At 43.0% G+C, this 17,058-nt stretch overlaps 1 protein-coding gene across 1 annotated transcript; it reads left to right on the top strand.

Moving 5' to 3' along the window:
• The first annotated feature begins 7,445 nt into the window (after positions 1 to 7,445).
• On the top strand, positions 7,446 to 8,144 carry LOC124776036. The gene has a single exon (XM_047250876.1). It carries the CDS (start codon positions 7,446 to 7,448, stop codon positions 8,142 to 8,144), a length of 699 nt encoding a protein of 232 aa, XP_047106832.1.
• The last annotated feature ends 8,914 nt before the right edge of the window (positions 8,145 to 17,058 follow it).

Genomic DNA, 17,058 nt, shown 5'->3' with positions numbered 1-17,058 from the left:
ACCTGCGCGTTATTAGTGAGCGAGCGTATATACAGGGTGATACAAAAAGTACGGTCAAACTTTCAGGAAACATTCCTCACACACAAAGAAAGAAAATATGTTATGTGGACATGTGTCCGGAAACGCTTATTTTCCATGTTAGAGCTCATTTTATTACTTCTCTTCAAATCGCGTTAATCATGGAATGGAAACACACAGCAACAGAACGTACCAGCGTGACTTCAAACACTTTGTTACAAGAAATGTTCAAAATGTCCTCCGTTAGCGAGGATACATGCATCCACCCTCTGTCGCATGGAAACCCTGATGTGCTGATGCAGCCCTGGAGAATGGTGTATTGTATCACAGCCGTCCACAATACGAGCACGAAGAGTATCTACATTTGGTACCGGGGTTGCGTAGACAAGAGCTTTCAAATGCCCCCATAAATGAAAGTCAAGAGGGTTGAGGTCAGGAGAGCGTGGAGGCCATGGAATTGGTCCGCCTCTACCAATCCATCGGTGACCGATCTGTTGTTGAGAAGCGTACGAACACTTCGACTGAAATGTGCAGGAGCTCCATCGTGCATGAACCACATGTTGTGTCGTACTTGTAAAGGCACATGTTCTAGCAGCACAGGTAGAGTATCCCGTATGAAATCATGATAACGTGCTCCATTTAGCGTAGGTGGAAGAACATGGTGCCTAATCAAGACATCACCAACAATGCCTGCCCAAACGTTCACAGAAAATCTGTGTTGATGACGTGATTGCACAATTGCGTGCGGATTCTCGTCAGCCAACACATGTTGATTGTGAAAATTTACAATTTGATCACGTTGGAATGAAGCCTCATCCTAAAGAGAACATTTGCACTGAAATGAGGATTGACACATTGTTGGATGAACCATTCGCAGAAGTGTACCCGTGGAGGCTGCTGATAGTGCCTGCACACGCTGTACATGGTACGGAAACAACTGGTTCTCCCGTAGCACTCTCCATACAGTGACGTGGTCAACGTTACCTTGTACACCAGCAACTTCTCTGACGCTGTTATTAGGGTTATCGTCAACTGCACGAAGAATTGCCTCGTCCATTGCAGGTGTCCTCGTCGTTCTAGGTCTTCCCCAGTCGCGAGTCATATGCTGGAATTTTCCGTGCTCCCTAAGACGCCGATCAATTGCTTCGAACGTCTTCCTGTCGGGACACCTTCGTTCTGGAAATCTGTCTCGATACAACCGTACCGCGCCACGGCTATTGCCCCGTGCTAATCCATACATCTAATGGGCATCTGCCAACTCCGCATTTGTGAACATTGCACTGACTGCAAAACCACGTTCGTGATGAACACTAACCTGTTGATGCTGCGTACTGATGTGCTTCATGCTAGTACTATAGAGCAATGAGTCGCATGTCAACACAAGCACCGAAGTCAACATTACCTTCCTTCAATTGGGCCACCTGGCGGTGAATGGAGGAAGTACAGTACATACTGACGAAACTAAATTGAGTTCTAACATGGAAATTAAGCGTTTCCGGACACATGTCCACATAAAATCTTTTCTTTATTTGTGTGTGAGGAATGTTTCCTGAAAGTTTGGCCGTACCTTTTTGTAACACCCTGTACCAACACCTCAGCAAGCACTACAAGACGATGAGCAGCTGTCTCGTTGAAATATTGTGCAGCTTCGACAATATTTTCTGACGCGACACCCATGAACCAATGACGCAATAATAAAATCACTTATGGTAATACATGATTTTCTATGTCTGTATGTAGACTTCTGCTTAGTTTAAAAAGGAAAAAGAAAGAGGCACTGGCCGCAACGAAATTTGCAGAATATAATATAATTAATTAAACTCATATTAACGTTGGATCATTACAAGTGGAAACCATATAGTAGTCAAGCGCTTCTTCATTTATAAGGGGGCGGCAGATTTGGAAGTACGGGATTTCCCAGACGTTTTGAAGACAAAGTGATTGAGGGTAAAATCTTGTACTAATTTTGAATACAAATGAGCAAGCTTCTTTTAGCAGAAGATATTTTCGTTTGTTTATCTGGAAAAATTACCCAGGACTTAAATGTTTATTGGAAATTTGTGGTAAGGACTTATGGGACCAAAGTGCTGAGGTCTTAGGTCCCTAAGCCTACACACTACTTAATCTAACTTAAACTAACTTACGCTATGGACAACACACACACCCATGCCCGAGGGGGGACTCGAACCTCCGACGGGGGGAGCTGCACGGACCGTGACAAGGCGCCCCAGACCAAGCGGCTACCCCGCGCGGCTTAAAAGTTTAATTATTATGTAAGAGCGTTTATTAAGGAGCAAGTCTTGTTTCGCATGTTTTATTATTTCGGTCTGAAGCATTCCGTATGAGCTCCGTGCCGGCCCAAGAACATTATAGCTGTACTTGGGATCATGACGTGCGGGGTAATCGGAGACGGCAAAGAACCTTTTGCTCGAACCATGCGGTCAAGGAATACCAACGACCAGGAGATTATAGTTATAATGTAAATACTCATGTATTGACACTCTTGTTTTTCTTCGGAAGTATGGAGTTTGTTAAAAACTAAATGTACCACTTCGGTTAGCCTTTCTTTAAACCACAGTCGACGAATCCCTTTTTTATTAGAAGTTGAATTCTTCTACAGACATGAGAAAAATTATTAACGAGTCGGTATTCACAGACTTCTTGGCGATGAAGATCAGCGACGAGGTAATTTATAAATTAACTGAATTTTGGCATGCTTCACAGCGGTCGTATGGGGGGCATTCTGAGGCTCTCCGTCGAGTGAAGCTGTTGTTGCGTATGCCATCGTTTGTGCGAATCCTATTGACCATGTACCAATCTCCTTGGTAGAGGAACCTTCAAAGTTGGGTCTTTCATGAGGTGGATGTTAATGACATTCTAATAATGCCAATGTGTTGTCCAGTGATCACTGACCGTGAAGTCGTTGAGTTGGTTAGCGACTAAATCTGCATCGGCATGAATGGGAAGGAAAGAATTGGCGTTACACATTTTCAGCTGCGATTTGAGGCCTGTAAGTCGTCTATTTTGAGAAGGTGCCATAATACTAAGTAATAGTAGCCACTGGAGCGGAATTGTTCTTTTAGTCTAGTTATGGTTCGCATTGTTTGGGTTAGCTGTGTGTCCACAAAGTTGGTATGCCAATTATTGATGCAGACAGTAGCACAGTATCCTGTAGTTAACTGTACGAGGGCTATTGTGCTGATTCTTAAAGCTCCGGTCCGTGGCACTCCACGGCGTACTAGCCAGCTTCTGAATCGGGATTGTTCTAGTTTTGATTTTTGCTGATAATTTTTTCAGGTGTTGTTTGAAGATGAGTCTTCTGTTGAGAATGGCACCGAGGTGTATAGGGTGTGGCTTATGTTTCAATGTGACTACATCGTAATGAACGACAAGAATTCTTTGAGCTTCTCTGTTGTTAAGATGAAACGATGTGGGTTCAGTTTCCTTCGGCTTCTAATTTTTTGAGATACTTACTAATTATGTCAAGACTTTTTGTCAGTAAATCTTCGATATGAGCAAAGCTCGAATTTTGATTACTGATTGCAATATCGTCCGCGTACATGAATGTCCGAGATGTTGTTAGTGGTACATCTGAGACGTACAGAATAGTTATAATTAAACTTTCACTGCCTGAACCAGCGCAGACGGCGAAGTATTTATTGCATGTATATCCAGCTTTATAGGACTGATGTTCAGACTGTGCGCTGCAGGAAACGCATTTTAGGTGGTGTAAATGTCATAACTTGCCGTTAGACGCCGGTACCGGTACGGTGCGGTGGGGCTGAAACGAAGCATCAGTGTGCATTACAACCGCAGACAGCAATATGGGTTTCGATAAGGCGAGCAGGGCTTTACTAGCAAAACAAAAACAACGGTGTTGCTGATCTTTGCGAGTGTCGATGCAATAAAGAAATACGGAGAGGTCTGCTTTATGCACTGGAGCTGAAGAACATGATACTTAAGTTCCAATTAACTGACGAATTCGGAACTGATCCTGGGAGAGGCTGACGACCAATTGCGCCACAAATTTTTTGAAGAAGTTACTGTTGCCATTTCTGAGAATGCGATCTTCAAGCAATGCTCGAGCTGAGTCATGAGAACTGAAAGTTCCGTGGTCCACTGTTCGAAAAGTGGCGCAAACAATTGTGGAATTTCTAGTGCGATTCCAGGCTGTAGCGGATGCAACGTTTGTAACTTGGAACATAAACGTGGTACACAATGAACGAATGTTACCCTATGATGTAGGAATTTAAATGTGTTTCTTTCAGTGGTTTTTGTTATTTCTCTTCCTTATGCCCTTACTAGTGTTTCCCTAAGTTTCATTGTTCTACGATCACTCGTTTATCATGAGCGTCCTCTCAAGCAGAGAAAGTTTAATTATAATCACCGTGTGTATATTAAACATTAGAGGAGCTATTACAGATCCTTGTGGCAGGCCATTTTGTAACCTACGGAAAATACTTCACTTCCCACTGAGATGCATTTGGAAAAGTCTGTCACTGAACATCACATTGAGTAGATGAGGAAAGGACTGCAAGAAATAAGTTGGTACACAGTGAGCAGTAGTCTTTCTTTCGGAACTGTATCATTGGGTGAACTTCACAAAAGCAAAGGATGTTTAGAGTTCTTGTTGCATACCTTTCTCTTTGTGGGTTGTGAGCGAGACTACCTGATTGCAACGGCTCCTTCCAGACGTAAAACCAGTTTGCTCTGTTGGTATACTAGCGTTTCCAAAGGATTTTAGATGAGCGTATTCTTTCAAGGAACTTGGGGTAAAGGCTTAAAAGCACAATTGATCTGTAGCTTTCTGGAAAAGCGTTGTTTTCCAGAGGCTTAGGGACAGCAAAAGCTTTGATTCTGTGGAAAGGTGTTGGTAACTTGTCTCTTCGCATCATGTAATTGTAAATACGCTACAGGCCATTAAAATTGCTACACCAGGAAGAAATGCAGATCATAAACGGGTATTCACTGGACAAATATATTATACTAGAACTGACATGTGATTACATTTTCACAGAGTTTGGGTGCGTAGACACTGAGAAATCATTACCCAGGACAACCACCTCTAGTTGTAACAACGGCCTTGATACGCCTGGGCATTCAGTCAAACAGAGCTTGGATGGCGTGTACAGGTACGGCTGCCCATGCTGCTTCAACACGATACCACAGTTCATCAAGAGTAGTGACTGGCGTATTGTGACGAGACAGTTGCTCGGCCACCATTGTCCAGACCCTTTCAATTGGTGAGAGATCTGGAGAATGTACTGGCCAGGGCAGAAGGCAAACATTTTCTCTATCCAGAAAGGCCCATACAGGACCTGCAACAAGCGATCGTGCATTATCATGCCGAAATGTAGGGTTTCGCAGGGATCGAATGAAGGGTAGTGCCACGGGTCGTAGCACATCTGATATGTAAAATCCACTGTTCAAAGTGCCGTCAATGCGAACAAGAGGTGACTGAGACGTGTATTAAATGGCACCTCCATACGATCACGCCGGGTGATACGCCAGTATGGCTATGACGAATACACACTTCCAATGTGCGTTCACCGTGATGTCGCCGAACATGAATGCAACCATCAAGATGCTGTAAAGAGAACATGGATTTATCCGAAAAAATGACGTTTTGCCATTCGTGCACCCAGGTTCGTCGTTGACTACACCATCGCAGGCGCTCCTGTCTGTGATGCAGTGTCAAGGGTAACTGTAGCCACAGTCTGCTGCAAACGTCGTCGAACTCTTCGTGCAGATGGTTGTTGTCTCGCAAACGTCCCCATCTATTGACTTAGGGATCGAGACGTGGCTGCATGAACCATTACAGCCTTGTGGATAAGATGCCTGTCATCTCGACTGCTAGAGATACAAGGCCATTGGGATCCAGCACGGCATTTCGTATTACCCTCCTGAACCCACCGATTCCATATTCTGCTAACAGTCGTTGGATCTCGACCAACGCGAGCAGCAATGGTACAATACGATAAACCACAATCGCGATAGGCTACAATCCGACCTTTATCAAAGTCAAAAACGAGATGGTATGCATCTCTCCTCCTTACACGTGGCATCACAACAACGTTTCACCAGGCATTGCCGGTCAACTGCTGTTTGTGTATGAGAAATCGGTTGGAAATTTTCCTCATGTCAACACATTGTAGGTGTCGCCACCGGCGCCAACCTTGTGTAAATGCTCTGAAAAGCTGATCATTCGCATATCACAGAATCTTCTTCCTGTCAAATAAATTTCATGTCTGTAGCACATCATCTTCATGGTGTAGCACTTTTAATGGCCAGTAGTGTACTTAAAAGCCATTGTCGAGTGTGTGGAGCAACATCTTTAATGAATGCAAGGTATATGTTATTAACCTTACAGCTTTTCTGCAATTTGTTAAGATGATTGAAGTATTGAATTCTTCCGTTGTGATAAGATCCATAATAGGATAGAGTTGTTCGTGTCTTTTACGAATGCCCCTAACTTCGGTTTCACACTTCTCTCTTTTCTGCCTTATCAGTGATGGTGTCCGGCCCCGGTAGCTGAGTGGTCGAGTCGGCTTTTGGCGGCCGTGGTGTGCGGACCTCCGGCGTGTGCTGTGCGCTGCGGTCTGCTGCGCTCCGCTCGGGAAGTCCAGCGCCTGTTGCAGTGGTTAGCTGCGTTATTTGAGACTCTTGATGGATTCATATTACAAGGAGAGATGGAGCAGCCTAATAGAAGAGACACGTTGAAATTTGTTTTTGACCAGAAAGGGCAGAGACCGAATTCGTTCGAAATTGAGACATGGCTAGAGGAAGTTGTGAAAATTTCGTTTGAGGATATTATAGGTATTCACCTTTCAATTGTGAGTAGCATTGTGTATGTCAAGCTTAAAAACACGGAATTGGGTGACAAAATTGTTGAATCTAGTGGCGGAACATTTAAGTTCAAACATCACGATGGCAATATTAGTGAAGTTCGTGTTACGCAAGCTGGCTTTGGATTAAGGACTGTCCGTATCTTTGAGCTACCATTTGAAATCACTGCTGAGCAGATCAATTCGGTAATAGCACCTTATGGGAGAATAATTAGCAATTTTGCAGAAAAGTGGTCTCTTGCTCACAAGTTCCCCGTCTTGAATGGTATCAGGCAACTGCGAGTTGATTTACACAAGCACATACCCTCGTATATAAATGTTTGTGGTTATCGGGCTATAGTAATATATGGTGGGCAGCCAAGAACCTGCGCGTCTTGCGGCGGTACAGGTCATGTCCGCTCGCAGTGTACACAACTCCGAGTGGCCCAGCTACCTGCGGGCGAAGCAGTGAGACCCCCAGCCATGTCAACGTTGCCTTTAACTTGTGTAGCGGCAGCCGCTGGACAGCTCCACACGCGTCACGCTCCTGACGAATCTCGGGACGCTACTCAGGATGATGCAGCTCGCGACAATGAAGTGATAATGGAAGTTAGCGACTCGACGGTGACAACACAACCAAAGAGTCAAGAAAAAGAACCAAATATCTCTGTTCAAATAGAACAAACCCCTGAACCGATTATAGTCCTTCAGAATGAGCATTCTCCAGAAAACCACAAGGAAACCAACCCATCACTTGCCACCGAACAGGACCGAGCGCAAGAAACCAAAGAGGTAATGGAAAACGATGAAACCTCCCCAAGAGTCAGTCCTCCAAGGAAACATAAAAAGAGGAGACTAGCTCATAAGGGCGCTGAACAACTTGCACCGCCTTTGCGAGAAAAAGCAAAGCAGATTAGCGACAAACTGCATGAAGAACAACATAATAATCCGGTTCTGAGTATGCAGGCACCTGACCCCTTGCAAGCCAAATCAAATACACCATGCCCCATGTCAACGGACCATTCGTCACACGAGAGATTGAAACTGCTAGCAAATTTCGATGCAGACAAGGTTTTACCTGAGACTAGAAATGCAGAAAAAGAGACATTCAAAGCTAATCAACACAAAACCTGGGCTGATGAATCGGATGAAATGAATCAAGATGAAGAATTGAATGAAACTGGAAGAACGGAACAGACTCCTGCCCCAAGAGATCAACTGAACACGATGGGTACATCATTGCCGGAACATACATGTGAAAAAGGATTTTCCTCCGGCAGGACTTCGTATGATGAATATTGACTTCGGTAATGAATAGGACAATATGAACGCAGCACAAGCCTACAAAATCGCCACGTTGAACATTAATAAGATACCGCTCTTCCCTGCATTTACAACATCTGCAAGACTTTCTATACGCAGCTGGCGTTGATGTACTACTGCTACAGGAAGTAACAGATATTAAATTAGAAAAGATAAGTGGGTACAACGCCATAATAAACCCCGGTATCGGTGCAGAGCTGGGAACCGCAATTCTCACGAATAAAGGCATCAAATGGCTCTGGGCACTATGGGACTCAACTGCTGAGGTCATTAGTCCCCTAGAACTTAGAACTAGTTAAACCTAACTAACCTAAGGATATCACAAACATCCATGCCCGAGGCAGGATTCGAACCTGCGACCGTAGCGGTCTTGCGGTTCCAGACTGCAGCGCCTTTAACCGCACGGCCACTTCGGCCGGCAAGAAGGCATCCGTGTCACACAAATAGCAAAACTTGAAAACAGTAGAGGAGTTGCAGTGATTGTTAATAACGCCCGCATCATCAACGTTTATGCACCGTCAGGCAACAATAACAGACGTGCAAGAGCGGATTTTTTTAAAAAGTGAAATCGTTCATCTCTTCGGTACACGTCAAGATTATATAATCCTAGCCGGCAATTTTCATTCTATACTTAACCCGAAAGACCAGACACCGAATTTCAACAAGTCCTTAGAACTGGAAAGAACAGTCCACCAAATGCAATTAGCCGATACCTGGGAACATACCCATGGCGCACAGCCCGGTTTCACATATTTTACCAGTCACTCAGCAAGCAGGCTAGACAGAATTTACGTCTCGTCCAACCTTAAGAACCATGTACTCCAGTCTGAGGTCTGGCCCACACGCTGCGTACATCACTACAGTCAATTTGGAAAAACAAGAGACTTGCCGAGCGAGGGGCATATGGAAACTCAACATTACACATCTACAAGATGAGGAATGTCGCGTAGCATTTACTAATGTCTGGCTAGAATGCGAGAAACGGTTCCCGCTATACAATTCTGCCGTAGCTTGGTGGTTACAATGTGCTAAGCCTAAAATAAGAAGAATGCTGACCGATTACTCACGACAGAAAAGTTTCTGGATTAAAAAGACGATTGAATTTTATTTTAGCTGCCTTAGAGACCTGTACACCCTGGGCACACGATTAATGGAGAACTTTAGCCGGATTCAGAAAGTTAAAGCAAAACTTTTCGCACTGAAGCGGCGACAGTCAGAAGGTTTTAAAGTCAGAGCGAGAATACAAAACATTCTAGAAGGGGCAGAAACAGAAAAATACTGACAGAAGTTAAGTTACCTGATGGGACCAGTCACACAAAACAGAATGAATTTCAAAACGCTGTTCATAAATATATCTCAGATATGATGTCCACCAAACCTACCGTCGACGAGGCGAGATCTTGTTAGAAACAGATCAGGGCGAATTAGTACAGAGCAAGTAGAAAATCTCACGGCTGAAATAGAAGAGGACGAATTGAAAGACGCAATAGCACAGAGTCCTAAAAATAAGTCTCCAGGACCTGATGGTATACCCGTGGAATTCTACCAAGTGTTCTGGCCACAAATGAAAAGCAAGTTGCTATGAATGTACAACGAACTCATGAATGGCACTGTTGACGCACCCAAAGAATTTCCTGAAGGGATCGTAGTTCTAATTTGTAAAAACTCACTTAGCAAAGCAATTGAAAACCTTCGCTCAGTAACACTACTCAACAGTGATTACAAAATTATGGCCCGCGTATTAGCAAGAAGAATAAAAATGGTTATTAACTCTGTAACTGGCCCGTACCAAACATGTATAGGCAAAGACAGAAACATCTATCAGAATATATGTGAATATAGGGATATAATATCAACCGCAAATGTATGCCGAATAAAATGTGCTTTGGTGTCATTAGACTTCGAGAAGGCGTTTGACAGAGTAGATCATAAGTATCTCCTCGGAATCATGGAAGTAATGGGATTCCCACCACGATTCGTGAGGATTATTCAACAAATTTTGAAAAGCAGTGTAGCACGAATAATGATAAACAGAGAACTAAGTAGAGAGATTGAATTGGCTGGATCCGTACGTCAAGGCTGCCCAATGTCAATGGCCCTTTTCGCAATAGAAATAGAACTTCTCCTCGCGACACTCACGCATCACCTGCAAGGATTCTGAATAAACGGCAAGAAAATAAAAATAGTGTGCAACGCCTACGCAGATGATGTGGGTGTCCGGGTTATAAATGAAGATGAAGTGGCGAAAGCTCTTCAGATTGTACACACGTATGAACTTGCTTCTTGCGCCAAACTAAATAAAAGGAAGTCAGGCATCATGAACCTAGGCAGAGGAATATGCATGCAAAATCGGGGACAACTGACGGAAGTATCCACACTGAAATGTTTAGGTATTGAATTTAGGAGCAACATCCAACACACTATTGCCGTCAATTATAAAAAACTACTTGCAAGCATACGAGCATCTGTACAAGGAAACAGTATGAGGCAACTGGACGAGATACAGAAAACCACACTAGTAAATGTGTATATAACATCCAAACTTAACTATGTTGTCCAAGCTTTCCCGATGCCATTAGAAACAGCCAGAAGAATTTTGTCCGCGATAGGAAGCTTTGTAAGCCATGGCAATATTTTCAAAGTGAAGTTCAATACACTAACGCTCCCAACAAGGAAAGGCGGTTTAAACCTCGTTGATGTCAGTTTCAGGTCACAAGCGTTATATGTGTGTCGAATGTGCAAGTAATGGAAACAGATGCCCGACAGCTTAACGGCCCACTTGCTGAATGAAATTGCTCTTGCAAGCATGCAGCCGCCAATAGATGTGCATCATATACCAGCTGGTCTTTGTCACCTAAAAACTTTTCTCGTTGAGTACGGTTATATCTCATCGAGGCTCTCAGAACAGCAGTTGACGAAAGTAAAGGACATCTATACATATTTGATGGAAGCTAAGGAAGGAAATATTATTGAAAGAAAATACCCCAACAACGACTGGTCCGCAATTTGGAAAAATATCCACGATCTGAACTTACCCTCTAAAGTGATAGCAACTTGGTATAATGCAGTCAACAGGAAAATATCAACTAATTCAAAATTGCATGCTATACATCTCACAAATTCGCCCTTGTGCGCGTCATGCAACCTTCTTGACACTGAAGAACACCGATTTGTGTGTGAAAGAGTAAGAGACATATGGCATATAGTTAAGCAGAAATTAGCGACCGTTAACAGGACATCTCCAAATGTTTTCACCGCCGCAGATTTTCTGACTCCAGACGCAGTGCCATATCCTAAAACGAAAAGAAATGCTGTTAACTGGCCAAAAGGGCACACAGTGCACTATATCTTGAAGGCAGAAAATAAAAGCAAAGAAGATTTCTGGGTGTATCTAACAACTCAGCACCATCATCTCATGCGGACAAAAGACTACAAAAAAAAAAAAAAAAAATTACGCATGCTTCCTCAATAGAATCATGGAATAAAATTATACAGAGAACGATAATTAAGATTGGTACGAAATTCAGAGATGTCAGCCTTGCACGATTACAGATAACTGGAACCGGAAAGTCTTCGATCCTTTCACGAGACACTACAGAAACGAAATCATGTCCGTGGCAAGACGCATCATGAAGAAATTAGACATCAAATTTTACGTATTTTATTTTTTTAAATTATCTTATGCCATACGCAAAAGTTCTAAACAACGTTTTTCAAGGGATACAAGATTTTATGTTCTTTTTTATGAAGATGAGAGACTTCACATTTCAGTTGTTTTTAACATACTTGTCTTTCCATAAGAAAGAGGAAGATTCATTTCCTTTAATTAATATTAAGAAGAAATATTTATTCTCGTTTATGTTAGCAAAAGTAATTTCGGCATCCAGCTTAACGAAAATAATTAGGAGGCCGAAAAAAAAGGTGGCCGAGCACTCGCAAAAAGTAATAAAAATGAGGATTTGGCATCAAAACATAAAAAGTACATAAAATAAAAAAGTAAAAAAAGTTGGTAGAAGGATGGACTCTTAATAATACTAATAAACTAATAATAATAAAAACGACAAAAGCATAGAAGCTAGCCGAAAAAGGCAAAACAAGGTGAGCGTTTGGAAGGGCTGTGAGGGGAGAGGGGAGGCCCTAAAAAAAAAAAAGTGGTCAGCGCGACAGAATGTCAATCCTAAGGGCCCAGGTTCGATTCCCGGCTAGGTTAGAGGTTTTCTCCGCTCAGGGACTGGGTGTTGTGTTGCCCTAATCATCATTGTATCATCCCCATCGACGCGCAAGTCACCGAAGTGGCGTCAAATCGAAAGACTTGCCCCCGGCGAACGATCTACCCGACGGGAGGCCCTAGTCACACGACATTCGCATTCAGTGATGGTCTCTGATAGATGTGTAATTCTTTTCACTATGAGTTCTGGCCCAGGGTAGTCCGTAGAAACGATGGGTGTTTTATGTCCGATTTCTAGTTTGCGCAGTAAACTCTATGCTATCGGCTGTGTTTAAAGCCTAGGCTCTCCAGTGTTTCTTTCCATCTAACCGTTCTTGCATAATTAAGGGCTTCTAGCAGTTGTTCTCCTAGTTCCTGGTCCCTCGTGCGTTCATAAGAACCATACAGTTTTTCACTCCCTTCATTCCAACAAGGAATATAAGATTTTGTTACACCTGATGGGATACTGTTTTTGGCAGCGCTAATTACTAAGACAAGAAAATGTTTGGTGGAACTCTACTTTTGGTGAAATCCATCTGATGTCATTTTCCAGTTGTTCGCTGAATTTGGTTCAAATGGTTCAAATGGCTCTGAGCACTATTGGACTTAACTTCTCAGGTCATCAGTCCCCTAGAACTTAGAACTACTTAAACCTAACTAACCTAATGACATCACACGCATTCATGCCCGAGGCAGGATTCGAACCTGCGACCGTAGCGCTGAATTCGTTCCACTTGGCCTTTCTAAAATTCAATCTAGATAGGGAAAGGGAACGATGGGAATGGTTATGCCTAGTTTGATAACAATTAGTCGATGCTGAGATTTGGGAAATTTTCATGTACTTCTCTAATAGCGTGGCTTAGTTCTGTGCCTGTAGTAAAAAAATTGACTATTATATTCTTCTCTCCAACTTGCAGATTAGGAGGTTGGTTTCTACTTAGCATAAAAAAGAAGTTGTAATTTGTTTCCCTCTATCTAGTCTGCTAAAACAACTGTTGTTTCTTCGACTTTTAAAGCAAGTACAAAAAGAGCTTATGAGGAGGATGAGTATGTTATCGAGACGTTAGCGATGCCGATTCTAATATAAGTAACAATTTAATGCAGCAGTAAGATTATAAGGTGGTATAGAGTCTCGTGACTGGATTTAGTAGTTGTCGCCTGTGTGAGCTTCTGAACTGTGATAACGTAAAGTTTAAGCTTGCATCCCAGCTTGCTGAGGTATCCACTTTTGCTTTGAATTATGCCTTCGATAATAATTTGGCATATTCTGATTTTGGAGTCAACTGTCGAATGGTCCTGACAAGGACTACTGGAGATTTTGTCTGCTTTATTCTCATCGCAATGTGTGGACTAGGAGATCAAAAGACAGTCTGGCGGTTCGTTACCGCTGCTCATTTAATGTTAACCAGGTGGAACGTGTAACACTCTGTTAAGGACACGTAGAGCTTTACCCAGCAGGCGATCTAGGTGTGCGAAGACGTCATTTGAAAAAGTACTCCAGCTCAGGTGGGCGCCTGCAGCTACTGGATTCAGAGTCATTGGAATGTGGATGGCTGCTTCATCTGGTACTGCAGTGGTCTTCATCTCGAAGTTAATAGCTGGCATAGACTGTGGTGTGTGGCATCACTTACACACCTGGATACTGTTATGGATCTTATTTTGGGGAGTATAAAGGGCGATTCAGCTGCACCTACTACTGGGTCTTATGCAGCCCACAATGCCTTCAAATGCCACGTGCAAGATTTTCATATTTTCTCATTCGCTTCATGCAAAACTATTAGTCCTACAGAAAAAATGAATAGGACTTTTTTATAGGAAATTTAAGGCGGTTAAATTTTGTACTGGGATACCAGTACGAAACCATGATTGTACCCAGTCGTGTACCTCTTTGTCCGAAGAAGATCGATGGTCAAGAATATCTTTCTTAACTCCAAAAATATGGAAATCGCATGCGGAGACATTGGGGGAGTACGGAGGATGTGTAAGGACTTCCCAGTGAGTCCTCTCCAGGGGGCCCGTATGTTGCTAAAGTCGTTTCGAGTACACTGCAGAAGTTTCTTTGGGAAGCCATTACACATCCTCCATACAGTCTCGATCTCTTCCCAAGCGATTTATAGGTTTATGGCGCCCTGAAGAAAGATATTTGTGGCCGTCGATTAGCATCGGACGAAGAGGTACACGGCTGGGTGCCATCAATATCTGGACACTGTGAATTCGTCTTTGGAGTGTTGACTTCGAAGACTTGACAACAAGTAAACACTCCAACGACGATTTTACGGTATACAGATAGTGATGGCTCCAGTATGCAAGTATCGATATGTCTCATTGTCTGTACAAGGGGCCTGAAGATGGCATTATTGAATACCGAAACTGGCTGTCTAAATAAAATAACTTCCCAAGACTAACGGCTGTCTGACGAATTTTCTTGGTAAATATCTAACCGGCCGCTGTCCCGATTCAACAAAGGATCAGGGATGGAAGTGGTCATGTTCGACTACTTGAGATAATTTGCAGACATACATTGACTTCAAGTTCCCAAACAACGATGTCATGTCACCCAGCCACAGTTTTTCCTGATTGGTTTGAAGAACATTCTGTACAGTTTGAGCGAAAGATTTGGCCACTCAGGTCGCTCGACAGGAATCCCATCGAACATTTGTGGGACTTAATCGAGAGGTCACTTGGTACACAAAATCCTGGACTGCCAACAATTTCGCAATTATGGACAGCTCTAGAGGCAGCATGGCTCAATATTTCTGTATGGGACTTCCAGCGAATTGTTGAGTACATGCCACTTAGTAGTAATCTTCTATCTCCATCCATGTCGATCGAGCAATCAGATCCCCATCCGCCTATCTTGATAAAGATTTTCCCTAAATGTTTAAAGTAAAAATCATGATAATTCCTTGAAAAAAAAAACACTTATGATTTCTTTCCCTATCGTTCCCAGTCCGAGCTAATACTCTCGCCACCGAGGGACTGTAAGCCCTAACCTTCATTCCTTCCACCTATGTTACGCATATTTCCCTCTACAGAAACAACTCGACTGATTCCTCTCGATGAGGCAACAAACCCCTATTACTTTGTAGAAAGGCACGGTTATCGATGGAGTTTGAAAGGAATGGGAGGTAAAGAAAGGGTTAATAAAGGAAGAAGGGCAGGAACGAAAGTTAGTACGAAATCAAAGTCGTTAGATACGAATATGCAAACAGGATGTACCAAGATTCAGAGCAATACATGACCTTGGTATTTTCGAAGAAACTAGACGTCTGTGATCGTGTGTTGGTGTCAAACAGTGACATGGAAATGAGAAAGAAGTTTCTGAAAAATAAAACTGTAGGGAAATGGTATCCAAATGTTAACTATAGGCAGGTAAGGCTGGTTCAAATGGCTCTGAGCACTATGGGACTCAACTGCTGAGGTCATTAGTCCCCTAGAACTTAGAACTAGTGAAACCTAACTAACCTATGGACATCACAAACATCCATGCCCGAGGCAGGATTCGAACCTGCGACCGTAGCGGTCTTGCGGTTCCAGACTGCAGCGCCTTTAACCGCACGGCCACTTCGGCCGGCAGGCAGGTAAGGGAAGACGTGGTTAGATGTTCGTACGGGCCAGGAATGAAATCTACGGACAACACGAAAGGAAGGAGGGAAAAATGTGGTTACCAGTCAGAACGGGATGGAAGGAAATCAACCGACGGCACCAAAAGAAAAGATATGTTGATGAAGCATATGTCGAGGCACCCAAAACCAGCTAATTTGAGAGCAGAGAATAGTAACGGTGACGGTGTGAGAGATGCGAGTGGGGTGGTCCTGCTAAAGAGAATAGAAAGAAATAGAGGAAAACAGTGTAATCTGAGGACAATAAACATGTAAAAGTAGAGAATTTTAGTATTTCGTAAAGGGATTAGGAAACGAATGAGTAACAAAAATGGGAGCCTTTTTTGTGTAGTTAACACTGGTAATTATTTTTATCTCTTGCGATACTGAAGTAAGTACTTTTTTAAAGAATGGTGTGTTTTCATAATGACAGTCGCGATTTCTTGAAAAGATGACAACATTTGTATAGATCTCACTAAAGCTTCCAGTGAAAATATTTGCAAAAATTAAGGTACATTCTAAGATGCACTTTGGCTTTTTCCTCTGCGCCCAGCCTTGCATCGAGCTATAGTGGACGAACATAAAATGCGAATTTCATAAGGCATTATTCATATGCATTTCTCGAAGACGTTGGTACTGAACGATGTGGTAAGAGACTGGATTCGTATTCCTGAGGGCTGCTATTCAAATTCCTATCCAGCCATAACATTTAAGTTTTCCATGATGGTTACCTTGAATATGCAAGGCCGCTTTCCTTCCCCCGCTTGAGCTCCGTAACTAACGTCTTCGTCGTTGGAGGGACGTTAAACAGCAGTTTTCCTTCCACTCACACTTGCCATTTATGTACAATTCTGTGAAGTGTTTCGGTTAAAACATTAACGAACACTGTGTCACGGTGATGTTCAAGAGCTGTCCAGTGTCGTTAAAAGCGGTACGTCGTTCAATGAAAGAACGGTAGTTGCTTCATTGTCTATCTTAGTAAATGTACCATGACTGATGCGTGAGAGAGCGCGGGATCGATAATGTGCGTGTGAGTTTCTTTGCTACGCTCGCAAGTACGTGTTTACCTTCCTTGCGCAGACCG

This window comes from Schistocerca piceifrons, chromosome 2 (genome assembly GCF_021461385.2).
Source record: "Schistocerca piceifrons isolate TAMUIC-IGC-003096 chromosome 2, iqSchPice1.1, whole genome shotgun sequence".
NCBI lineage: Eukaryota > Metazoa > Arthropoda > Insecta > Orthoptera > Acrididae > Schistocerca > Schistocerca piceifrons.
This window is presented reverse-complemented; position numbering and strand designations above follow the sequence as displayed.